Source organism: Mchenga conophoros, linkage group LG17 (assembly GCF_057382185.1).
Source record: "Mchenga conophoros isolate Kocher_MC1m ecotype Shallow Benthic linkage group LG17, M_conophoros_male_GT1.1, whole genome shotgun sequence".
Classification (NCBI taxonomy): Eukaryota; Metazoa; Chordata; class Actinopteri; order Cichliformes; family Cichlidae; genus Mchenga; species Mchenga conophoros.
Genome location: NC_140542.1, coordinates 6,782,540 through 6,808,454, shown reverse-complemented (window position 1 = coordinate 6,808,454; position 25,915 = coordinate 6,782,540). Strand labels below are relative to the sequence as shown.

General features: G+C 40.6%; 1 protein-coding gene and 2 long non-coding RNA genes across 4 annotated transcripts; all 3 read right to left on the bottom strand.

The window, feature by feature from the left end:
* Positions 1-4,971: 4,971 nt before the first annotated feature.
* On the bottom strand, positions 4,972-5,550 carry LOC146554998 (inactive tyrosine-protein kinase transmembrane receptor ROR1-like). Its single transcript, XM_085252806.1, has 2 exons — positions 5,269-5,550; positions 4,972-5,015 (listed from the first exon to the last, which is right to left on the bottom strand). The coding sequence occupies exons 1-2, from the start codon at positions 5,528-5,530 to the stop codon at positions 4,972-4,974; spliced, it is 306 nt and encodes a 101-aa protein (XP_085108932.1). The 5' UTR covers positions 5,531-5,550.
* Positions 5,551-10,910: 5,360 nt separating this feature from the next.
* Positions 10,911-13,211, bottom strand: LOC146554997 (uncharacterized). Its single transcript, XR_014889162.1, has 3 exons — positions 13,096-13,211; positions 11,289-11,333; positions 10,911-11,091 (listed from the first exon to the last, which is right to left on the bottom strand). It is a non-coding gene; the product is annotated as an uncharacterized LOC146554997 (long non-coding RNA).
* A 9,411-nt stretch (positions 13,212-22,622) lies between these two features.
* Positions 22,623-24,928, bottom strand: LOC146554996 (uncharacterized). Of its 2 annotated transcripts, none has more exons than XR_014889193.1 (3): positions 24,799-24,928; positions 23,001-23,045; positions 22,623-22,818 (listed from the first exon to the last, which is right to left on the bottom strand). It is a non-coding gene; the product is annotated as an uncharacterized LOC146554996 (long non-coding RNA). The 2 variants fall into 2 exon arrangements; XR_014889194.1 differs by having other exon boundaries at positions 22,623-22,803; positions 24,799-24,927.
* Between the last annotated feature and the right edge of the window lie 987 nt (positions 24,929-25,915).

Below are 25,915 nucleotides of genomic sequence, written 5' to 3'. Positions count from 1 at the left end.
AGCTGGTGCTCCATGCAAACCAAAGGGCATCACTGTGAATCTAAACAGTCCACTCGGCACTCTGAATGTTGTTAAGTCCTTAGATGAGTCTGTCAAGGGAACCTGCCAATAACCTTTACAGAGGTCAAGGGTAGTCAGAAATTTAGCATTTCCCAAACGATCAATTAGTTCATCAACCCTCGGCATTGGATAAGGATCAAAAGCAGACACAGAATTTAACTTAGAAAAGTTTACACAAAATCTAAGCTTAGGATCATCTTTCTTTGGTACAAGCACAACAGGGCTACACCACTCACTGTGCGATGGCTCAATGATTCCTGCAGCCAGCATCTCCTCCAGCTCACTTTTCAACTCAGGCAATAGCTTAGCTGGGATACGGCAAGTGGTATCTCTAATTGGCCGTTGGTCTGGAGAATGCAAAGTGATTTTGTGTTCAATGAGGTGTGTACGACCTGGCTTTAGACTGAAGAGTTCTTTGGTCATAAGTGATTGCACCTCCTGACGTCTTTCCAAAGGCAAATGGTTTAAATCTGGAAACACAGTTTTGACAGCTGAAGAAGGGAAGTACTGCTCCTGAGGCTCTTCCTCATCCACAACTGTACGTGCCCACATGGATGTTGAGTCCTGTGGCTGGTCAGTCCACTCTTTCAAAAGATTGACGTGGAACACTTGATGATTCTTTCGACGGTTTGGTAAATGAAGCTCATATGTGACTGGGCCTGTCTTCTTTGTGATTTCATATGGCCCCTGCCACTTTGCAAGAAGACTGCTCTCAGAAGTTGGCAAAAGTAGAAGAACTTTCTGTCCCTCACGGAAGACTCTTCTTCTTGACACTTTATCATATCTTTGTTTTTGCCGCTGTTGCGCATGGGCCAGGTTGTTATTAGCAAGTTCTTGGAAATGTTCTAGCTTGTCTCTCATTTTGAGGACATGTGAGAGTTCACTAAACCTCTGCTCTGACATCGAACCCTCCCAAGCTTCTTTCAGAACATCCATTGGACCTCTGACAGGATGCCCATAAAGTAGCTGGAATGGTGAAAACCCAGTAGAACTTTGTGGAACCTCTCGGTAGGCAAATAACAAAAATGGGAGCCATTGGTCCCAATCTGACCCTGTTTCATTCACAAATTTCCTGAGCATTGATTTTAAGGTCTTGTTAAATCGCTCCACAAGGCCATCAGTCTGTGGGTGATAGGGACTGGTCTTGACACCCTGGATCCCTAACAAACTATATACTTCTTTAAGCATCTTAGAAGTGAAATTGGTCCCCTGATCTGTGATGATTTCTTTTGGGATACCTACTCTGGAAAACAACTGAATCAGGCAGTTAACAATCTGACGAGCCTTTATTTTCTTCAGGGGGAAGGCTTCAGGATATTTTGTGGCATAGTCACAAACTACAAGTATGTACTTATGACCTGCTTTACTCTGTTCTAGTGGGCCAACAATGTCCATGGCAATGCGTGAAAAGGGTGTATCAATGATGGGCATACTGATAAGCGGAGCTCTATCTGCTTTCCTGCCTGGAGCTGTTAACTGGCACTGTGGGCAAGCTTTACAGTATTGTACCGTATCACTGAACTGTTGGGGCCAGTAAAATCTGGGAATCATTCTAGAAAATGTTTTAGATTGTCCCAAATGTCCTGCCCAGGGAATGGAATGACTCATTTTCAAAATGGTAGATCTCAAACTCTGGGGGATCACCAACTGGTCACCAATCTTGCTACGGCGATGCAACAAATCTCCCTTAACCACAAACACTTCCTGCCTTCCCTCAACTGTAGTTGACTCTGGAACACATTTAGAGAACAATGGTTTAAGTGTTAGATCCTCTTTCTGAAGCCTAGCAACCTGACTAGCACTGGGGAGAGACTCTTTAAAGGATCTAAAATGTGTTCAGCTACTCTTGTTCCCTTCACCTTTTCATGTCTTCTCTGTCTCTTGCTCTTTTTTGGTTTAGAACGAGTGCTAGACTCGTCCAATGGGGCATCCTCATTTGCAAAAGGTAATTCATCCCAACCCAAAGCATTAACCTGTAGCTCCTTAGCTTTTGACCTTGTGACCGCTAACAAACTTTCAACGGTTTCAGTCTGACAGGGATGCTTGGCTATTAGCTCTGTGAGTATTGGGAGATCACGGCCCAACACCACTTGATAAGGCAGCGTTTGCAGCACTCCCACTGAAAGAGTGTAACACTGGCCTTCTACTTCAATTGCAACTTCAGCAACTGGGTATGATACCTTATCACCATGAATACAGCACACATCCACTGTTGCTCCTGAAAAGATCACATCCCTGGGAAGACTGTCTTGTCTAACCAGAGAGCGATTACTTCCTGAATCTAACAGAGCTACACAGGGTTTGTCTTCAACAAATACCCCAATTGATGGCTCACGTTGCTGACATTCAATTTCATTTTTGTGATTCTCACTGACTTCAGTTTGTCTAGCAGAACACATGTAATTTTTACTAACAGACATCTTTGTACACTGAGCTTTAAGATGACCTATCTGACCACACAAATGACATGCTTTATTGGTTTTATTTTTTGTCTCAGATCTGGCAGGATCTGAGTTATACCAGTTCTGTCTTGTGTGCTTAACTTTCAAGTCAGGGCCACCACCTAACTTGTTGAATGGCACGTTGGAATTTGACTTAACTGGTGTGAAGTCTTTTGATGGTCGACGAGCTGCTAAGAAAGCTTCAGCCAGTTCTGCTGCTTCCTTGGAAGTCTTTGGGTTACGTTCCTTAACCCACGTCCGAAGATCAGGATTCAAAACCTTGAGAAACTGTTCCATGATGATGGCATCTCCGATTTGATCCTTTGTCTTTGTTTCAGGATTCATCCACTTGATGTACAACTCCTTTAGGCGGACCTGCAGCTCCCTTTGTGTTTCCTCTGCTCCAAAGGTACTAGAACGAAACCTCATTCGATAGGTGTCAACACTTATTTCATATTTCTGCAAGACAGCACACTTTACTTTTGCATAGTCCATAGTGTCATCAATATCCATGGCTACATAAGCGGAACGTGCTTTACCAGCTAGCAGTGGTGCTAGGTGAAGAGCCCACTCATCTCGCGGCCACTGGCAAGCATGAGCAATTCTTTCAAAGGTGATTAAATAATGTTCAATGTCCTCACCTTCATTGTAAGGTTGCATTTTTGGCCCCTTCCAGCCTGAATGTCTCACCAGTGTTGAAAGCTGTGCCTCACTGCGTTGATGTGCCGGCTCCAAGTCAAGCCTATTTGATTCTTGTGTGCTGGCAGATGGTTCTGGAGTAGGTGCTCTCGAAGAAGCCGATGTAGATGCTTGTACTTCAAGTAACTGATGCTCTAGATTGCCATGCTGCATCTGCTGTTGAAGCTGGGCAAACTGATGCCGGATTTGCCTCCATCTATCATCCTGGCGCTTGTGCTCTTGCTCCAGTTTAGCATCGCGTTCAGCCTGCTGTTGCATCAGAGTTTGCAAAAGTTTGGACAATTCAGCCACATTCTCTTGTCCAGAAATATGGCCACTTATTGCCCCTTGTTGGTCGCTGCCATCTTGTAAATCATCTGCTTCACATTCTGGAACATGCCCTCTCTTTGCTCGGGTAGACATCTTCTCCACTCCTTAATTGGCCTGGAATCCCACTGCTGCTGCCACCAAATGTGGTAGGACTCGACTTAAGCGGTCAAAGAAGTGCAGGAGACTGATGCTGTCCAGTGTAGCAAGTGATTTATTCACCATTCTGTGGCCCAACAATATTTACAAAGAAACATAAGAAACTCAACTCTATAATTAACTCAATTCAAATAAACATAACTGAACTTAAATCAACGGAAATTAAGGTCAAACTGCACACAGCTACACTGACCTGAACCCTTCTTCTGAAACACCTGAGTTCGTCTGCTTAAATAGTCCCCTTAATCAAACACTTTCTCCTCTGGACTATTCCATTCAGTAGGTAGGTGAGATGAACATGATTATATTCATCCTCTACTACTCCTCTTGACTGGCAACATAAACTCTGGTGTAATCAATACATATCACAACATTAAATCTATTTCTTTATAAACCCTTTAAAATCAACTTTATTAAATTATAAGAATTCTTCCCCTCCTGCCCTTGGTCTCTTCCTGTGACCTCAGATGAACCCAGAAGGTATAAAGCAGGAAGTAGAACTACATTTCCTCCTTTTGCTTCTGGAAGACAGGTAGGTAAAGGTAAGTTCAAACAATACAAATTAACAGTTGAAATAAATAACATGTTAACTTAACAAACTTGCATGAATTGATTTAAACCAAGATGTTATATTATATAATCTGTAAAAGTGCAGAACATAAACAAACCTGGGATAGTAGATGTTTGCCTATTGCAGATTACATGTGAAATATGGTTAAATCAAAACAAGAATGTTAACTAAGAATGTAGACAAATGGTCTTCTCACCCACTTTGTCACATTCCCCATGAGACCTGTACCAATAAAATGGAAAATTACAGACCAGGCCATGTTATAAAGTGAGTGATTACTCAATGAATATGCTTTATAGGACGTCTTAGGGTAGCTCTTTGCAAACCAGCATTGAATTGCTGTAGCTGGACAAACAAATCATCGCTGTGTTTTCCACTTTCAAAACTGCATGTGCAGACTTCAGTATGAAGTAGGAATGCTCCATACACTAATATGTGTCTTAAGATAATTATCAGAGTAAATATTAAACAAAATTACAGTGTATATTATCTTTTTGGTTCATAAGACCTGCAAGTTGCATGTTTTACTAACCTAAACCGATGAGGTGCTTGTGACACATGCACGAGCAGGTCTTTCTTTAGTTTTAAAGTTCCAGCAATATGTAAAATGCAATTCTCTCATAATCTGCAAGTTGTCTGTGGGATCTGCTCACAAACAAACTTATCTGAAGCTGTCCCTTGTATTGTGGTAATGAATAGACTGACAGAGAGAAAAATGGTTAGAGGAAAAGCGACTTACATGGGCTCTTTTGGCAGAGACGTAGGGAGCGGATCTGGATCTGGAAAAGAAGACAAGGGGATTTTTTTACTACAGGATAAACAATATTGTTTCCAGATTTTTCTCTGTGCAAGCTGCCAGCTACAAGAAGAATCAGCTGAGATGAGTGCTGCTATGAGGAGCCAGATCTCTAGGAAAAGAAATAGAAATAGGTGGGGGGGAAATGGATGGCAGTACGTTTTTAAAAGTTTGGCTGTTTTATCAGTTTGAGATGCACAGATGCTTAGATGCTACTGGTAACAAAGTCTTCTCACCGAACTTGACAAACAGCACGCCCGTAGTGGAAACAGAGCCCTGGATGTTGGTGGCCACACACTGGAAGTATCCCGTGTCAGTAGTGTCCAGGCTGCGGATGCGGAGGCGTGATCCAAACAGCATGGACCTGTAGGAGACCCGCCGCGGCTCCTGTACCACAGGAGCGTCGTTCTTAAGCCAGCGCACAGTGGGTGGTGGGTTTCCGGAGACACGACACAAAAGCTCGGCCGTCTGGCCCACGGAGGTGGTTATGTTGTTCATGGGAGCGTCGAGGCGGATGAAGTGAGGTCCTGGTAGGCAGTGTAGGTAGGATAAAAGAAAAGAATACGAGAGAGAGAAAGAAGAGACAGATGGTGATCGTGTGGAGGTGACTAGAAGAAAAATGCCCTTTGCATGCATTCTTTACAGATTATGAAATGTATGTATTTTCTTTGTTCTTTTTAAATGTACTTAAAGATGTTTGTAGTGCAGTAAAAACAACTGCAAAGTGCAAGTTTTTGCTTTTTTGCCCTGTTGAAGCCAAAGCCAATTTATTATACCTGATACACACACACATACACACACACATATACATATATATATGTATGTGTATGTGTGTATATGTATATATGTATGTACGAACAAGACCATGAATGAAGAAAATCAAGAAAATTGTACTACACAGCCCAAGAACGATGACATAAATCAAACAACACTTACTGTACTACCTCAGAGCCAGATATTAAATAAAACATGCTGCTGTGTGAAAAAGAAACGCGGTAAAACAAACTCCGTGTTTTCAGACACACATATTCAGAGCCTGGTTTCACAAGTTATTTTGTGGTTGCCACTGTTGTGACACCTAATTTCTCTTTTCATCATGGCTGTATGATGCCAGAGGGTTTCCCCCTCAGATTTATGTGTATGAGCTCATGAGGCAATATCACCTGCGTTGCGGTCTTCGAAAAAAAGAAGAATCTAATTTAAAATGACTGGTTCCCAGTGTTTCGTGCCTGTTTTCAAACAGTCAAAACAAACAGCTCTTGATTACTGTTATGAATGAGAGGAATGATTACAGCGAGCAAAAAGTGCCTCGCCATCGAAACCAATTCATGAAGGGTAATGCTATTAGAACACACTGCAATACAAAGATGAACTAAATCGTGATTCCCTCCAGAACCGTATTTTTCCCCTTAAGCTGGTCAGTAAAAAAAAAAAAAAACTATCTGGAGGGCCACCTAAGAGTTTAATGTGCAGGAAAAACATTGGTCTTAATGTCATGAAAAACCTCTGGAAAGTTCTCTCAACCCCAAAACCTGTGTTAGGTATGCAGAAATGCTCCTGGTTACACAAACTGGCCAAGACAAACAAATGAGGAAAAGCACATAGGCCTACAGAAGAATCTCAAATGAAAAATGATGTGTGTGAATAGAGAGGTTGATGGGTATAAATAGAGGCGCACACTTACTTGTGCGAGTACACCAGCACTCAGATTTTTACTACTGTATTCCATGCAAGATTAACTTCAAGGTTTTCCAAGGAATGTTAACAGAAAAATGTTAGAGAGCGGTCAGAAAATTAACCGTATCAACATCGACATCTATGGAGGTGAACATGCTGGTGATAGAAGAACTGCATAAAACAGTGCTCATTCATATTACAGCCTTGTTTGAATAAACTTTCCTTGGGTTGGAGTGCGGGCCAGCTTTCTTTCACTGTGAGCATCCCGTGTGTCATGGTCCCTGTGCCTCCCCGGCCAGCCCAGTGTGGCCACAACTGTTTGTTGTTTTTCTCTCGCTCTGTCTCTCCTACCTGTCTGCCTGGGCGGAGCTCTGATTGGGCTCCTGCCCTTGGCCCACGCACCTGCAGCTGATCGAGTGAATTGCAGTTCTCTGGCTCTTAAGGCTGGGGCTCTGAGCTATTCGTCGCTGGAATATTGAGTAACTCTCGTTAGTATTGCCTGGCTTCCTTGCGATTCTACTGTTCCCGTGTTTGCCTTCAACTTACCCTCGTCTGTGTAAACAGGTTTACCTGGATCAGCCCTTTTGTGACCCCTGGACCCCGTGAGCAGGAGAGTGAGCTGAGCTGCTTGTGTGGAGACTGTTTGGACGAGGAGCAGAGCGAGTGCGAAGAAGTGTGTCTCCCCAGCCTATCGATCCCCGGGACCCTGGTGTTTCCCCCCCCCCCCCCCCCCCCCCCCTTCACGTGTATATAGTGCACCAGTGTGATTAATAAAGTGTCGTTGAACTGTGCTACTTCAGTCTGCGCCTGAGTCCGTTCCACACCCGTGACAATTCATCTGTGCTTGTATTCAAGTTTACAGCAAATCATCTGAGAAATGCCTTTGAACTGGTGCCTGTTTCTGGGCTTTTCTTTTGACACAAACTGCTCACAAAGAAGGACGAATGCTTTAGGGAACAAAAGCTTTGGAATGTATTCTGCAAGTACAGGTCAAACGTAATAGCCTCATTGTTTTATAGCAATGCTGAATTAACTTATGTCACTGCAGGACAGTGCAGCCAGTGGGGCTAATTGTTATAGTCACTGTGCACGACAAGAAAGCATTTGACATGGTGAACTGCTGCCACGGTTTTAGAGAGACGTCTGTTTGTAATTAGAAGTAGTTGTTCTGTTTAATTTGGGGTTTTTCTCCTTTGCTTCTGCGTAGAAGACGACCAATCTGCACATCGAGAAGCTGTCCTGTCTTCAGCTAGGAGTCCTTCTCCAGCTGCTGCACATGCTAACAGGCAAAACATCAGGGAGTAATACAAGCTTTTAATGCTTATGTGAACCACAGGCGTGCTTATAATGTATCAACCTGCAGTGAGACTGTAAAAGCAAAATCTTTCTTGATTTAATTTTCATTGCACAAATAATAACAGATTCAGGAATGTATTCAAGGAAGAGACTGGCAAAGAAAGAGTGGGATAGTCAGGGAGCTGAAGGAAGGAGTACTAAAAGGCTAGGTGCACAGCAAAGAGAGAGGTGTCACTGGCACAGGAAAAGGCTTGTAGTGAGTTGTATGTGAGGCTGGACACTAAGGAGAAAATGATTTTTAATGAATGGCAAGGCACATAAATTGTCCTGGAAGAGAGTAACCAAGTATAGAGATGGAAATGTGCTAATGTGAAGAATGTGTGTTGAGAAGAGAGAAGGAGTACTTTGGATGAAAATTGAATTAGAGAAGGAAGCGAGGCAACTCTGAAGAGGATGGAGACGGGAGGCATAGAGAGGGTAGGAGTGAAGGCTATGATAAGGTGCGAAGAGAGTAACTGTGGTGCTGGATTTGTGGATGTAGTGAAGGTGGACATGCAGGGGGTTGGTGTGACTGAGGAGGATGCTAGAAATAGAGAGATGGAGGCGGATGATCCACTGTAGCGACCTCTAAAGGGAGCAGCCGAAAGAAGAAGAAGCACAAATAATTCTAATCATGCTTTTCTTTTATTCTCAGTACTAAGCTATGTAAAGGAAGTCAAGGTTGTTTCCTCCTATAATCACTTTGTAGATGGTTTAGACTTGTTTAGATTGGTGCTCTGTCTCCCTTTATCCAAACTAAAACTTTGATGGGTTTTTTTTATCTTCACTAAACATTTTTTTGCTTTGTGTTTATTATTGTGCTACTGCAAGTATTTCATATATTAGTCAGTTGATTGTTACTGTAGGGCAGCTCTAGGACAATCGCTGATGTGATGTAGCTTGCTTTTATCCAGCAGATACGACATCTCATGAGGAGGTTCGAACCCTGTACCCTGACCTTCCCACTGACGCACAAAGTCTGGACATCCAGAAGCAGGCCCTTCTACGTGAACAACAGCACAACAGTTTCTATTTCTTTTAATATTAGAAGTCAGTTATTCATTAATGAATACAAATGGTGACTGAAGTTATTTAGACAGGACATTAAACAATAAACTTCCAATAAATTATGAACAATGTGTGACTGAATGTGTTCAGTGAAAGACTTTGAAAATATCGCAGCATAAAACCAGTGTAAAAGTACTCAGACTACTTTTGGGGGTATTTATTTGATGATGCAACCAGAAAATGTGCAGGTTGTGAGTTTAACATTTTCAACACTGGAGAAGAAGTACATGTACACAGACTAGCTAATGACAAACATTTTTTTTAAATTAACCTTTATTTAAACAGGTTGTTCATTTTTCTGAGCTTACCTGGTGTCTAGTTTCGGTGGCAGTAGCATAAGCAGAGAAGACCCAGACCTTACTCTCCCGAGCCAGCTCCTCCATTATTTGGGGGACACTGAGGCATTCTCTGCTGAGTGCTGTGATCTCCCCAACATGTCCTGGGTGTGTCCTGTCTGTCCTGGTGGGACATGCCTGGAACATCTCACCCAGGAGGCGCTCAAGAGGCACCCTTGTCAGATGCCTGAACCTCCTCAACTGGCTCGTTTAGATGTAGAGGAGTAGCAGTTAACTCGGAATGAGACAGACAGCACCTACTGCTGGGGTGGGCCTACAGGAGGGAGAGCTCATGTCGTCTCTTCAGGACACATCACTGGACCCCAAGAAGCTCTCCCCTGAGCTCCCTTTGGCTGCTGGGGTCGGCATACGTTCAACTTTAAAATCACTCTTGGTTCTTGGCTAGCTTTGTGTTAGCATCCTTTTTGTACTGATGCTTGCAAGAAGCTAAAGTTGCTTTGGCAGAATTTTCTTTCTCATATATGCACACATAAGGAGAGAGATGTTTTATAAGCTTTAGTCATCACCGTGCACTTTTCCTGATTCACACAAAATACAGCAATCTGGCACCTTCCCGCAGGGTCTTGCACGAGTATTAAACATGTTCATTTGTGCTTTGGACTGTCACCAGATTTCTTCTAGAAGTTTCTTGCCAGTCAGCAACTATCTTGGCAACACCACTTGAGTTTGTGTGTTGCATGCTAACACCATTATCATATGTGTAATAATACTAAAGCTTCATCTTATGCACACACAAAAAACAAATATGGCTCCTTCGTGCAGGGTTTTCTGGTATGTTCATTTATGCTTCCCAATTTAAAAAAAAGAAAAAAAAAAAGAAAAAGCAAACTTCTTGCTTCTCAGCCACTGCGGCCACATCCTCACTGTTTTTTAGACAGTTATATAAACATACTGTGAGTGAGTCATAAGCTTAAATACAATAGTTGAAGGAACAAAAACTTAATGTTTAAAAATACCAGTCAAATCTGATTAAAGTAAATAAATAATAAGTATACAATGTAGTTTTAAGACTTATCTCAATGTTTCGTAACATTAATGTTCTATGAACTCGTGAGTCCAGAAATCTGAATGTCATGAAAAGTATTTATTATTCGTGTATTATTATTTTACAATACAAGGTTGTTTTTCTCCTGATACTTCATGCAAACCACATTTCTCCAGGCCGGTCCTAATCAGCTTACTCAGTATCACTAGATCCAATGCTGCTCCTCCAGCACAGCACACAAAAGTAGGAGAGACCGGAGATGCCATGGCTTAGTTAGGAGACTGTTTGCTTCAAGGCCACTAGAAGGTGCTGCCATAAAACTACAATAAATGAATTGACCTTTTGACCTGCTCACACTCTTTTATGCGAAACCCTGCTGATGTTACACACACACACACATAAAGAGATTCTAGGTCTGACCAACCGTCTCCGCCGTGGGCAAAAAGATGACAGTCAATAAAATTCTAAAATTTTATTTATAAACACAATGAATAATAGTTAAAAGTCCAGTGTCCCATTTAGGTACAAAGTAAAAACACACAGTCCAAGGCCAGAGCCAGCTATGCCACAAAGCCAGTTGCACTCCACACGTTGTTCACTTCAACAGGGGTAGCAATTGTCCTCTGAGACCCACCACCCTGTAAGTAGAAAGCCTGCACAGAGCGACAAAATAAGACAATTCACTATATAATTCACAGCCCATCCATCCCAAACATATCAGATCATTAGAGGTTTTGTCACATTACATACCTGCACTGAGAGACAAAATAAGACTAATGACGCTAAATTTAATTACGGGTCATGGACAGCCTTCATAAATGCTCATATTACTCACCCACACTGAATTCCAGCACAGGTTCATCTGGGTCCTGACTATTTCCTGCAAAATAACACAAACGTCATCAGAACATTAAGTCAGAGAAACAACATTTGGAGCTTTTGTACATGATAAATTATACTGCAGTAGTAAAACAAAGTCAAGCAGCAGTACATTTATTAAAATCACCTTCAGCTGTAATATTTAAACTGATTTAGTGTCAATTTAGATTATGTTTAGATTAAAATGAAACTAGTACCCTTGTAATGTCTTTTTAAATTAGAGGTAAATATTTGTATATTTTTTTACATAATATAATTATATTTACTGGATTTTCTCTCTATTGTAGTTTAATATTATAGTTATTACTTGTTTTTTATTGACTTGTCTTGTTTTTACAATGATTTGCTTTGACTGCAGCCTTTAAAGAAAAGACTATCTGTTCAGTAACTATCCATCAGACTGGGTCCATGTTACCAGCCAAATGGGTAATAATTAAAGTAAGTTTTGAATTACGTATATTTGGGTGTTTAGGTGACACTTTTGCAAAAAAAATTATATAATTAGGTTTAAAAAAACTAAACATGTATGTATTTAAAAACAATAAGTGTGTTAGAATTACTACAGCAACAGGTTGTAGCTCACTGTACTGTTTTTGAGCACAACTTTGGTGCTTTTGCCTCATTTTTAAATCAGTGATCCCAGTAGCACAGTCTAAGCAGAGACCTCAGTGCTTGGCAAACAATCAATAGAATCAATATAATTATTAAAAAGAAACAAAATAAATGCCAACCATATAAAAAACATAAACTTAAAGAAAAAACTAAACTTGATTTTATGTCTTTAGGCTATTGTTAACAGCAAGCATGAGGTTAGTGCATATGTATTATTATTGGAAAGATTACTGCAAAGAAAAAAAAGTTGAACCAGGAGGGGGCGATATTGCTCTTCTTACAATGAGTTACATGCAGGCTATTACTTACCGTGTCACTCACATTTATTTCACAAATTAGCTGAACCCACTTAATTCGATTTAATTGTATTTATGCAGAGCTGAATCACAACAACATTCTCCTCGAGGTGGTATAGATTGTAAGGTAGAAAGTCTACAATTAAAAAGAAAAAACCTCAATACAGTGGGAAGGAACAACTCACTTTTAACAGGAAGCACCCTCTGGCAGAACCACGGTCAGGGAGCAAACTATCAAACTACGAGGTCTTTAAAATAAGGGTTCCACAGTGTCACAGTTTTCTGCATATAGTCGATTAATAAATGTTGAGAAAACAACTAATCGATTCAAATTTTTTATTTGAACAAGTATCAAATTGATTTTCACAGAAGCGTTCAATGGAACAAATACATAAATGGTAAACTGACTGCTTTTTATATAGGGTTTTTGTATTTTGCTCGTGCATTAAAAAGCGCTTTATACAACATGCCTCATTCACCTATTCACCCAAACATTATTACAAGCACCTTTTCTACAATTAAGCTAAACATGCATAAAATGTTAGCAGTGGAGATTTGGCACCTGAAAGGACCCCCTTTGATCCACTCCTAGTTTGAGTCTATTTACATTTAAATACTGATACTTCAATTTTGCCTTGGTTTGAGCTCCATAAAGCAGGCAAACCAGAATTAATCACAGAAGGCAAAAACACTGAAACTACGTTTTAAGCTGCGAGCCAAACAAACCAAAGGTAACCGTGTTTTGAAAAGAGCTATGAAGAGAAACAGACAGACTACTGTAATTTCTCAATAAAATGTCGCTTATTATCGCTCACTCTCAAGAACAAAAACGTGAGTAATTTTCCAGTAGCTCACCATATTTGGGATCTTCTAACATCCACACTTCATGTTTAAACGGTGGTGCGGAGGCGGTGTACCGTCGCAGGACGGATGTAGCATTCAGCGCGGTGTGCCTTTTTTTCAGTTGCTAAGCAACAGATTTGTCCCGCCCCCTTTCGTTATGACGAGCCGGGCCAGTCCTTTGACTGGTGACGTTACAAAGAAACCGACCTTATATATAGACCTGGCTGTTCAGTTGAAACGCATTCATACAGCGGGACAGCAGCGCTTTAAACGTTCAAACACGGAGTTTAACACAAAACAACATTTTAGGCATAAAAAACAAAAAAGTGAAATGGCAAGCTCAAACTGTAACACAATGACAAATGATGAAACAGTTCAGACCAATCGGGATAATTCTACAGTACATGCTTTAGTATCCCTCTTGAATAACTTGTTCAGTGATTTTTCGTACAAGCAGTGGGAAGAGCTTACCTCAGGCTATCCGGATTGCTCCACCGCTAAGCGGCTTGCAGGTTTTGTAGAGGACGTAATGGACCTGTGTGAACAGTCAGGAGCAGTATCACCACTGAGGTCTTCCCAGAACTCCCCTGTACATCAAAACTGTTCTGTCCACACCACCACTGGCAAAACGTTTTTGTCACCTGTGAAATTTTTGGACGATTCTGCTGAGCAGGAGTTTGATACAGCACAGAATATAGATGCTAACAGCCAAGAAACAGCTAACACAGAAGAACGCTGTCAAAATGCTGACCAACACAGTGCTGCAAAAGCAGAAAACAATCCAATTCCAGATCCCCAGCAGCAGAAATCCTGTGTTGAACATGAAGCCAGCATCCCACCGTTAACAAACATAAGTCAAACGGAGTCATATAAAAAGATACAGAATCACAGATCTTCTGTAGACTGTGAGCCACCTGAAAACACCTTAGACTTTGAAAGGTGGTTAGAGACATTAATTCAGGCTGTGCTTTCAAAGCTTGGTAAACTTTTAAAGTGCCCTCATTCTCACCAAAAACGTTTGTTGGATCTACTCTTGGACAAATTCAAGTGGATGGATTTGCATTTAGACCGAAAAGTGCAGAATTATTTTGACTGCATTGCTAATGCCATTTTCACTGATATTTGTGACAAATTACATAAAGTGTCACTAATATCATTGGGGAGGAGTGGGGAGGAGGATTCAATGAATTTAATGGGACAACCAATATTTAATATCATAACTACTTCAGTATTCCAAGAACACCTGTTGGCAGTAACAATTATCGATAGACTGGAATCATATGAAAAGAAAGAAAGATGCAGACTTTCAGTGGAAAGCTTTGTGGAAGGACTGATTTCCCGGGTTGCAAAAAAATCAGGCACAGTCTTCAGCATTGAAAATGCTGAAGCTATCTCCAACCGGCTTACCATGAAAATCTGGACTGAAATCAGGGAAGAATACGACAAAATCCCCCCAGAGAAGTTCAAGAAACTCAGCGAGAGGGTTTTCAAATCCCTCTGTAAAAGATGGAAGCATGCAGCGGTTATTGTGACATTCTGGCAATTAAACGTCCAAGATCTTGATGAAGATATTGTTAAAACTTTCAAAAGAAAGATATTCACAGAACCAAGTTGCATATCTAAGTGCTTCTCATCGGTGCGTGCATTTTTTGGGAGGTTTAAGGGAGGAAACAAAGTTTCCCCTTTATAGTGACATCGTGATATCAACAGCAAGATATTTTCTAAAACTCACTGGACACTTTAAATTAGCTAGTTTTACATTTAGATCAGATCAAGTCATTTTTGAAATCCCCAGGAATGGTCGCGGCAGATGGCCACCCCGCCCTGAGCCTGGTTCTGTCGAAGGTTTCTTCCTCTTAAAAGGGAGTTTTTCCTTCCCACTGTCGCCTCGTGCTTGCTCAGAGGGGTTTGTTCTTTTGGGGTTTTCTTTTTAATACTGTAAGTTGTTACCTTACAGTGTGAAGCACCTTGAAAACACCATTGTTTCCTTTGGTGCTATACAGATTGAAGTGACTTGCACTGACAACATAACTAAGCTGGGACTTTAATTTAACATCAATAAAATTATAAAAATATTACATCTTGATTTCTGCTTGTTTTCATTGTCTGTGACTTAATGAATACAAATGTGTAATTTAACAGATTTTTTCTTTATGTTAGTCTGACCGGTGATTCCACGTTGGCCTTAGGTGTTGGCGCGGATACGCTGCAGCCCCTGAGCCATTAATGGCCCAGCACACTACAGTAAAAACAAAACAACAGCCATCTCTCCAACTAGGAAAGGAAAATAATAAACTGCCTCCTTGGAGGCAACCTGACTCAAAACAGTTGCAGTCCAACTCAGACCGACTGCAATCACTCTCAGGCAGATTGATGAAGATCTGCAAATAACTGTTGTCTAATTTATAAACGCAGACAGATTGCCAACACGTCTGTTTACAATAGAGGACTGTACTTACATGGTTGCAAACTGGTTGTTGTCTTGCTTATATGAAAACATTGCTTTGGAGCAATGAAACTCAAACACATTCATTTTAAAAATGCCTCAAAATGAAATTTTGAAATATTTGGCTTTATGCTTTGAAAGTGCCGTTGTGAGTGGGAGTGTGAAATCCTTACTTGATGTGTTCCCTTTGCCTTTACTGTTTTCAGTTTTATTTGTCATATGCAAGTTAGCACAGGGTCAACATTGCAATGAAATGTGTTTGACGAGCAGCAGTCACTCAGCAGCATGGTACAGTAGAAATATAATAAAATATAATAAAATAAAAAATAGAAAAATAGTAAAGAGCAAAATATTAGAGAGACGTGGTAAAAGAGAAAAGATGACTAAATATATATGTATCTATAAATATAAATATATGTACACTAGTGATTAAATAAGAAAATCTTGAAAAGAAATATGACGGGAGGCCAAATGGGATGTTGCACAGGAATGAGCAGCAGAAAATTACAGTATTACTCAGACTTTTAATAGTCATATTGTCAGTTTTGGCCGACGGTCATGGGTCACTTCCACTAAAATAGCACGAGACTGGAGTAAAATGTACTTTATTAATGAGAACACATGGTGATACAGCAAAGAATCCAACCCTTCTGAAAAGCAAATGGCTTCCTGTCATACTCTACCTGATTCAGGTGAGCATCTGGAATAGACCAAGTCTGGGGGTCAGCAAACCAAAGGAAAACAAAACCCTCCCCATAAGAAAACCACTACAATATAACCAAGATATAGCACATCATAGACATATGAAGATTTGGAACAAGTCCTATAAATAATTCCATAACATATAAACTTCAGTCTCTTCTATATACATTAAAACAGCGGTCCCCAACCTCTTTTGCGCCACGGACCGGTTTATGCCCAACAATATTTTCATGGACCGGCCTTTAAGGTGTCACAGATAAATACAACAAAATAAAACTAGTACCGGTACCGGAAAAAAACAAGATTTATTCATAACACACGTGAAAGACCCAGGAAAACAGAGTTAACGATAAAAACGATAACAAAATAACGATAAAAACTCTGAAAACCATTTATTTAAAATGACTGGTTCCCAGTGTTTCGTGCCTGTTTTCAAACAGTCAAAACAAACAGCTCTTGATTACTGTTATGAATGAGAGGAATGATTACAGCGAGCAAAAAGTGCCTCGCCATCGAAACCAATTCATGAAGGGTAATGCTATTAGAACACACTGCAATACAAAGATGAACTAAATCGTGATTCCCTCCAGAACCGTATTTTTCCCCTTAAGCTGGTCAGTAAAAAAAAAAAAACTATCTGGAGGGCCACCTAAGAGTTTAATGTGCAGGAAAAACATTGGTCTTAATGTCATGAAAAACCTCTGGAAAGTTCTCTCAACCCCAAAACCTGTGTTAGGTATGCAGAAATGCTCCTGGTTACACAAACTGGCCAAGACAAACAAATGAGGAAAAGCACATAGGCCTACAGAAGAATCTCAAATGAAAAATGATGTGTGTGAATAGAGAGGTTGATGGGTATAAATAGAGGCGCACACTTACTTGTGCGAGTACACCAGCACTCAGATTTTTACTACTGTATTCCATGCAAGATTAACTTCAAGCTTTTCCAAGGAATGTTAACAGAAAAATGTTAGAGAGCGGTCAGAAAATTAACCGTATCAACATCGACATCTATGGAGGTGAACATGCTGGTGATAGAAGAACTGCATAAAACAGTGCTCATTCATATTACAGCCTTGTTTGAATAAACTTTCCTTGGGTTGGAGTGCGGGCCAGCTTTCTTTCACTGTGAGCATCCCGTGTGTCATGGTCCCTGTGCCTCCCCGGCCAGCCCAGTGTGGCCACAACTGTTTGTTGTTTTTCTCTCGCTCTGTCTCTCCTACCTGTCTGCCTGGGCGGAGCTCTGATTGGGCTCCTGCCCTTGGCCCACGCACCTGCAGCTGATCGAGTGAATTGCAGTTCTCTGGCTCTTAAGGCTGGGGCTCTGAGCTATTCGTCGCTGGAATATTGAGTAACTCTCGTTAGTATTGCCTGGCTTCCTTGCGATTCTACTGTTCCCGTGTTTGCCTTCAACTTACCCTCGTCTGTGTAAACAGGTTTACCTGGATCAGCCCTTTTGTGACCCCTGGACCCCGTGAGCAGGAGAGTGAGCTGAGCTGCTTGTGTGGAGACTGTTTGGACGAGGAGCAGAGCGAGTGCGAAGAAGTGTGTCTACCCAGCCTATCGATCCCCGGGACCCTGGTGTTCCCCCCCCCCCCCCCCCCCCCTTCACGTGTATATAGTGCACCAGTGTGATTAATAAAGTGTCGTTGAACTGTGCTACTTCAGCCTGCGCCTGAGTCCGTTCCACACCCGTGACAATTCATCTGTGCTTGTATTCAAGTTTACAGCAAATCATCTGAGAAATGCCTTTGAACTGGTGCCTGTTTCTGGGCTTTTCTTTTGACACAAACTGCTCACAAAGAAGGACGAATGCTTTAGGGAACAAAAGCTTTGGAATGTATTCTGCAAGTACAGGTCAAACGTAATAGCCTCATTGTTTTATAGCAATGCTGAATTAACTTATGTCACTGCAGGACAGTGCAGCCAGTGGGGCTAATTGTTATAGTCACTGTGCACGACAAGAAAGCATTTGACATGGTGAACTGCTGCCACGGTTTTAGAGAGACGTCTGTTTGTAATTAGAAGTAGTTGTTCTGTTTAATTTGGGGTTTTTCTCCTTTGCTTCTGCGTAGAAGACGACCAATCTGCACATCGAGAAGCTGTCCTGTCTTCAGCTAGGAGTCCTTCTCCAGCTGCTGCACATGCTAACAGGCAAAACATCAGGGAGTAATACAAGCTTTTAATGCTTATGTGAACCACAGGCGTGCTTATAATGTATCAACCTGCAGTGAGACTGTAAAAGCAAAATCTTTCTTGATTTAATTTTCAGTGCACAAATAATAACAGATTCAGGAATGTATTCAAGGAAGAGACTGGCAAAGAAAGAGTGGGATAGTCAGGGAGCTGAAGGAAGGAGTACTAAAAGGCTAGGTGCACAGCAAAGAGAGAGGTGTCACTGGCACAGGAAAAGGCTTGTAGTGAGTTGTATGTGAGGCTGGACTAGGGTTGCCAACTCCCTGAAAAATAAATAAGGGACACCTCGTGGCCAGGGCCGGGCGACCCAGTTGTCTTCACCCTTCCCAGTGTGGTGAATTTTCTAGCTCTTTTTTTGTGTGTGAAATTATTTTTTTAACCATTTGACTTGAAGTTGATTTAAGTACATGCATATTCTATTCTTTGTGATATGAACTCATGTGAAACAAATGATCATTTAGCCATTTATTTTTAGCTCAAAATGACAACATTAACACATAAAACAGGTCTCTTTCTTAAACAGAAGCCTGTCATGCTTAACTTTTGAGAATATAAGTAAATCTTTCTTTAAAAGAACTCTGTCCTGCTTAACTTAAAATAATAGAAAACAATAGAAAGAAAAATATTCTTGTAACAGTGCACATTTAGTGCATTTAGTACAATTGGCTTCAGCTGAGGTATTATTTCAGCTTTTCTAATGCTAATCAGCTGCTCCTGTTTGTAAACCCGCTTGTTCCCATGATTACGCATCTTAACTCATCATCATTATTCATCTATGTATTACTTTTATGTATTAGTCATCTATTTGTTGTAATCATCTATCCTTGCAGTTGTTTATTACACACGACCACAACAACCGTGAAAATAGTTGGATTTACATTGCTGCTCAATCACAGCTGCCTGATCAATGTTTTTCATTAGCAATTTAGCAAAGTTGATGGTGGTGGTGTGTCTGTGTGAGTGAAAGACAGAGAGAGAGAGGGAGAGCGACAGATTTTCTGTTATAACCTTCATTTTATGGAGGCACAGTGTGAGCACTCAGGTCGCATCAGAGCATCGGGCGGTATAGTGTGAGACCTGCATCGTGACCTACCAACGTCTAACCCCTGCGAGTCAATCGTGCAGTTTGAGCAGGAGCTGAATAACGTGACTGAAAAAATCGCACAGTGTCTGCCCAGCATTAGGTGTACTGTCGTCCGAGACTTGCACCGCAGTGTCAGCGTTTGTTTCCCTGTTGGCCATGCTTGTTGTTGTGGTCATCTGTTGTCTTCCGGTATTTTCTCCGTAAGCGACCTTTCCTCGACCAATGAGATGAGCGGTAATCTGAATTGTCATACTCGAATTGTCATAAGTGTGCTGTCAGCTCATTGGTCACAAAGCAGGAGAGGGGCTGGGAATTATGTTTTCCAACAAAGCGTTAATTCCATTAAAAGTTATAGACTACTTTTGATTCTCACTGTATTACGGGACAAAGTGCGTCCCTTATTAGCTCAATACGGGACGTGTACTTTTGTTTCGAAATACGGGACGATTCCGTATTTTAAGGGACGGTTGGCAACCCTAGGCTGGACACTAAGGAGAAAATGATTTTTAATGAATGGCAAGGCACATAAATTGTCCTGGAAGAGAGTAACCAAGTATAGAGATGGAAATGTGCTAATGTGAAGAATGTGTGTTGAGAAGAGAGAAGGAGTACTTTGGATGAAAATTGAATTAGAGAAGGAAGCGAGGCAACTCTGAAGAGGATGGAGACGGGAGGCATAGAGAGGGTAGGAGTGAAGGCTATGATAAGGTGCGAAGAGAGTAACTGTGGTGCTGGATTTGTGGATGTAGTGAAGGTGGACATGCAGGGGGTTGGTGTGACTGAGGAGGATGCTAGAAATAGAGAGATGGAGGCGGATGATCCACTGTAGCGACCTCTAAAGGGAGCAGCCGAAAGAAGAAGAAGCACAAATAATTCTAATCATGCTTTTCTTTTATTCTCAGTACTAAGCTATGTAAAGGAAGTCAAGGTTGTTTCCTCCTATAATCACTTTGTAGATGGTTTAGACTTGTTTAGATTGGTGCTCTGTCTCCCTTTATCCAAACTAAAACTTTGATGGGTTTTTTTTATCTTCACTAAACATTTTTTTGCTTTGTGTTTATTATTGTGCTACTGCAAGTATTTCATATATTAGTCAGTTGATTGTTACTGTAGGGCAGCTCTAGGACAATCCCTGATGTGATGTAGCTTGCTTTTATCCAGCAGATACGACATCTCATGAGGAGGTTCGAACCCTGTACCCTGACCTTCCCACTGACGCACAAAGTCTGGACATCCAGAAGCAGGCCCTTCTACGTGAACAACAGCACAACAGTTTCTATTTCTTTTAATATTAGAAGTCAGTTATTCATTAATGAATACAAATGGTGACTGAAGTTATTTAGACAGGACATTAAACAATAAACTTCCAATAAATTATGAACAATGTGTGACTGAATGTGTTCAGTGAAAGACTTTGAAAATATCGCAGCATAAAACCAGTGTAAAAGTACTCAGACTACTTTTGGGGGTATTTATTTGATGATGCAACCAGAAAATGTGCAGGTTGTGAGTTTAACATTTTCAACACTGGAGAAGAAGTACATGTACACAGACTAGCTAATGACAAACATTTTTTTTAAATTAACCTTTATTTAAACCGGTTGTTCATTTTTCTGAGCTTACCTGGTGTCTAGTTTCGGTGGCAGTAGCATAAGCAGAGAAGACCCAGACCTTACTCTCCCGAGCCAGCTCCTCCATTATTTGGGGGACACTGAGGCATTCTCTGCTGAGTGCTGTGATCTCCCCAACATGTCCTGGGTGTGTCCTGTCTGTCCTGGTGGGACATGCCTGGAACATCTCACCCAGGAGGCGCTCAAGAGGCACCCTTGTCAGATGCCTGAACCTCCTCAACTGGCTCGCTTAGATGTAGAGGAGTAGCAGTTAACTCGGAATGAGACAGACAGCACCTACTGCTGGGGTGGGCCTACAGGAGGGAGAGCTCATGTCGTCTCTTCAGGACACATCACTGGACCCCAAGAAGCTCTCCCCTGAGCTCCCTTTGGCTGCTGGGGTCGGCATACGTTCAACTTTAAAATCACTCTTGGTTCTTGGCTAGCTTTGTGTTAGCATCCTTTGTGTACTGATGCTTGCAAGAAGCTAAAGTTGCTTTGGCAGAATTTTCTTTCTCATATATGCACACATAAGGAGAGAGATGTTTTATAAGCTTTAGTCATCACCGTGCACTTTTCCTGATTCACACAAAATACAGCAATCTGGCACCTTCCCGCAGGGTCTTGCACGAGTATTAAACATGTTCATTTGTGCTTTGGACTGTCACCAGATTTCTTCTAGAAGTTTCTTGCCAGTCAGCAACTATCTTGGCAACACCACTTGAGTTTGTGTGTTGCATGCTAACACCATTATCATATGTGTAATAATACTAAAGCTTCATCTTATGCACACACAAAAAACAAATATGGCTCCTTCGTGCAGGGTTTTCTGGTATGTTCATTTATGCTTCCCAATTTAAAAAAAGAAAAAAAAAAGAAAAAGCAAACTTCTTGCTTCTCAGCCACTGCGGCCACATCCTCACTGTTTTTTAGACAGTTATATAAACATACTGTGAGTGAGTCATAAGCTTAAATACAATAGTTGAAGGAACAAAAACTTAATGTTTAAAAATACCAGTCAAATCTGATTAAAGTAAATAAATAATAAGTATACAATGTAGTTTTAAGACTTATCTCAATGTTTCGTAACATTAATGTTCTATGAACTCGTGAGTCCAGAAATCTGAATGTCATGAAAAGTATTTATTATTCGTGTATTATTATTTTACAATACAAGGTTGTTTTTCTCCTGATACTTCATGCAAACCACATTTCTCCAGGCCGGTCCTAATCAGCTTACTCAGTATCACTAGATCCAATGCTGCTCCTCCAGCACAGCACACAAAAGTAGGAGAGACCGGAGATGCCATGGCTTAGTTAGGAGACTGTTTGCTTCAAGGCCACTAGAAGGTGCTGCCATAAAACTACAATAAATGAATTGACCTTTTGACCTGCTCACACTCTTTTATGCGAAACCCTGCTGATGTTACACACACACACACATAAAGAGATTCTAGGTCTGACCAACCGTCTCCGCCGTGGGCAAAAAGATGACAGTCAATAAAATTCTAAAATTTTATTTATAAACACAATGAATAATAGTTAAAAGTCCAGTGTCCCATTTAGGTACAAAGTAAAAACACACAGTCCAAGGCCAGAGCCAGCTATGCCACAAAGCCAGTTGCACTCCACACGTTGTTCACTTCAACAGGGGTAGCAATTGTCCTCTGAGAACCACCACCCTGTAAGTAGAAAGCCTGCACAGAGCGACAAAATAAGACAATTCACTATATAATTCACAGCCCATCCATCCCAAACATATCAGATCATTAGAGGTTTTGTCACATTACATACCTGCACTGAGAGACAAAATAAGACTAATGACGCTAAATTTAATTACGGGTCATGGACAGCCTTCATAAATGCTCATATTACTCACCCACACTGAATTCCAGCACAGGTTCATCTGGGTCCTGACTATTTCCTGCAAAATAACACAAACGTCATCAGAACATTAAGTCAGAGAAACAACATTTGGAGCTTTTGTACATGATAAATTATACTGCAGTAGTAAAACAAAGTCAAGCAGCAGTACATTTATTAAAATCACCTTCAGCTGTAATATTTAAACTGATTTAGTGTCAATTTAGATTATGTTTAGATTAAAATGAAACTAGTACCCTTGTAATGTCTTTTTAAATTAGAGGTAAATATTTGTATATTTTTTTACATAATATAATTATATTTACTGGATTTTCTCTCTATTGTAGTTTAGTATTATAGCTATTACTTGTTTTTTATTGACTTGTCTTGTTTTTACAATGATTTGCTTTGACTGCAGCCTTTAAAGAAAAGACTATCTGTTCAGTAACTATCCATCAGACTGGGTCCATGTTACCAGCCAAATGGGTAATAATTAAAGTAAGTTTTGAATTACGTATATTTGGGTGTTTAGGTGACACTTTTGCAAAAAAAAAAATTATATAATTAGGTTTAAAAAAACTAAACATGTATGTATTTAAAAACAATTACTACAGCAACAGGTTGTAGCTCACTGTACTGTTTTTGAGCACAACTTTGGTGCTTTTGCCTCATTTTTAAATCAGTGATCCCAGTAGCACAGTCTAAGCAGAGACCTCAGTGCTTGGCAAACAATCAATAGAATCAATATAATTATTAAAAAGAAACAAAATAAATGCCAACCATATAAAAAACATAAACTTAAAGAAAAAACTAAACTTGATTTTATGTCTTTAGGCTATTGTTAACAGCAAGCATGAGGTTAGTGCATATGTATTATTATTGGAAAGATTACTGCAAAGAAAAAAAAGTTGAACCAGGAGGGGGCGATATTGCTCTTCTTACAATGAGTTACATGCAGGCTATTACTTACCGTGTCACTCACATTTATTTCACAAATTAGCTGAACCCACTTAATTCGATTTAATTGTATTTATGCAGAGCTGAATCACAACAACATTCTCCTCGAGGTGGTATAGATTGTAAGGTAGAAAGTCTACAATTAAAAAGAAAAAACCTCAATACAGTGGGAAGGAACAACTCACTTTTAACAGGAAGCACCCTCTGGCAGAACCACGGTCAGGGAGCAAACTATCAAACTACGAGGTCTTTAAAATAAGGGTTCCACAGTGTCACAGTTTTCTGCATATAGTCGATTAATAAATGTTGAGAAAACAACTAATCGATTCAAATTTTTTATTTGAACAAGTATCAAATTGATTTTCACAGAAGCGTTCAATGGAACAAATACATAAATGGTAAACTGACTGCTTTTTATATAGGGTTTTTGTATTTTGCTCGTGCATTAAAAAGCGCTTTATACAACATGCCTCATTCACCTATTCACCCAAACATTATTACAAGCACCTTTTCTACAATTAAGCTAAACATGCATAAAATGTTAGCAGTGGAGATTTGGCACCTGAAAGGACCCCCTTTGATCCACTCCTAGTTTGAGTCTATTTACATTTAAATACTGATACTTCAATTTTGCCTTGGTTTGAGCTCCATATAAAGCAGGCAAACCAGAATTAATCACAGAAGGCAAAAACACTGAAACTACGTTTTAAGCTGCGAGCCAAACAAACCAAAGGTAACCGTGTTTTGAAAAGAGCTATGAAGAGAAACAGACAGACTACTGTAATTTCTCAATAAAATGTCGCTTATTATCGCTCACTCTCAAGAACAAAAACGTGAGTAATTTTCCAGTAGCTCACCATATTTGGGATCTTCTAACATCCACACTTCATGTTTAAACGGTGGTGCGGAGGCGGTGTACCGTCGCAGGACGGATGTAGCATTCAGCGCGGTGTGCCTTTTTTTCAGTTGCTAAGCAACAGATTTGTCCCGCCCCCTTTCGTTATGACGAGCCGGGCCAGTCCTTTGACTGGTGACGTTACAAAGAAACCGACCTTATATATAGACCTGGCTGTTCAGTTGAAACGCATTCATACAGCGGGACAGCAGCGCTTTAAACGTTCAAACACGGAGTTTAACACAAAACAACATTTTAGGCATAAAAAACAAAAAAGTGAAATGGCAAGCTCAAACTGTAACACAATGACAAATGATGAAACAGTTCAGACCAATCGGGATAATTCTACAGTACATGCTTTAGTATCCCTCTTGAATAACTTGTTCAGTGATTTTTCGTACAAGCAGTGGGAAGAGCTTACCTCAGGCTATCCGGATTGCTCCACCGCTAAGCGGCTTGCAGGTTTTGTAGAGGACGTAATGGACCTGTGTGAACAGTCAGGAGCAGTATCACCACTGAGGTCTTCCCAGAACTCCCCTGTACATCAAAACTGTTCTGTCCACACCACCACTGGCAAAACGTTTTTGTCACCTGTGAAATTTTTGGACGATTCTGCTGAGCAGGAGTTTGATACAGCACAGAATATAGATGCTAACAGCCAAGAAACAGCTAACACAGAAGAACGCTGTCAAAATGCTGACCAACACAGTGCTGCAAAAGCAGAAAACAATCCAATTCCAGATCCCCAGCAGCAGAAATCCTGTGTTGAACATGAAGCCAGCATCCCACCGTTAACAAACATAAGTCAAACGGAGTCATATAAAAAGATACAGAATCACAGATCTTCTGTAGACTGTGAGCCACCTGAAAACACCTTAGACTTTGAAAGGTGGTTAGAGACATTAATTCAGGCTGTGCTTTCAAAGCTTGGTAAACTTTTAAAGTGCCCTCATTCTCACCAAAAACGTTTGTTGGATCTACTCTTGGACAAATTCAAGTGGATGGATTTGCATTTAGACCGAAAAGTGCAGAATTATTTTGACTGCATTGCTAATGCCATTTTCACTGATATTTGTGAC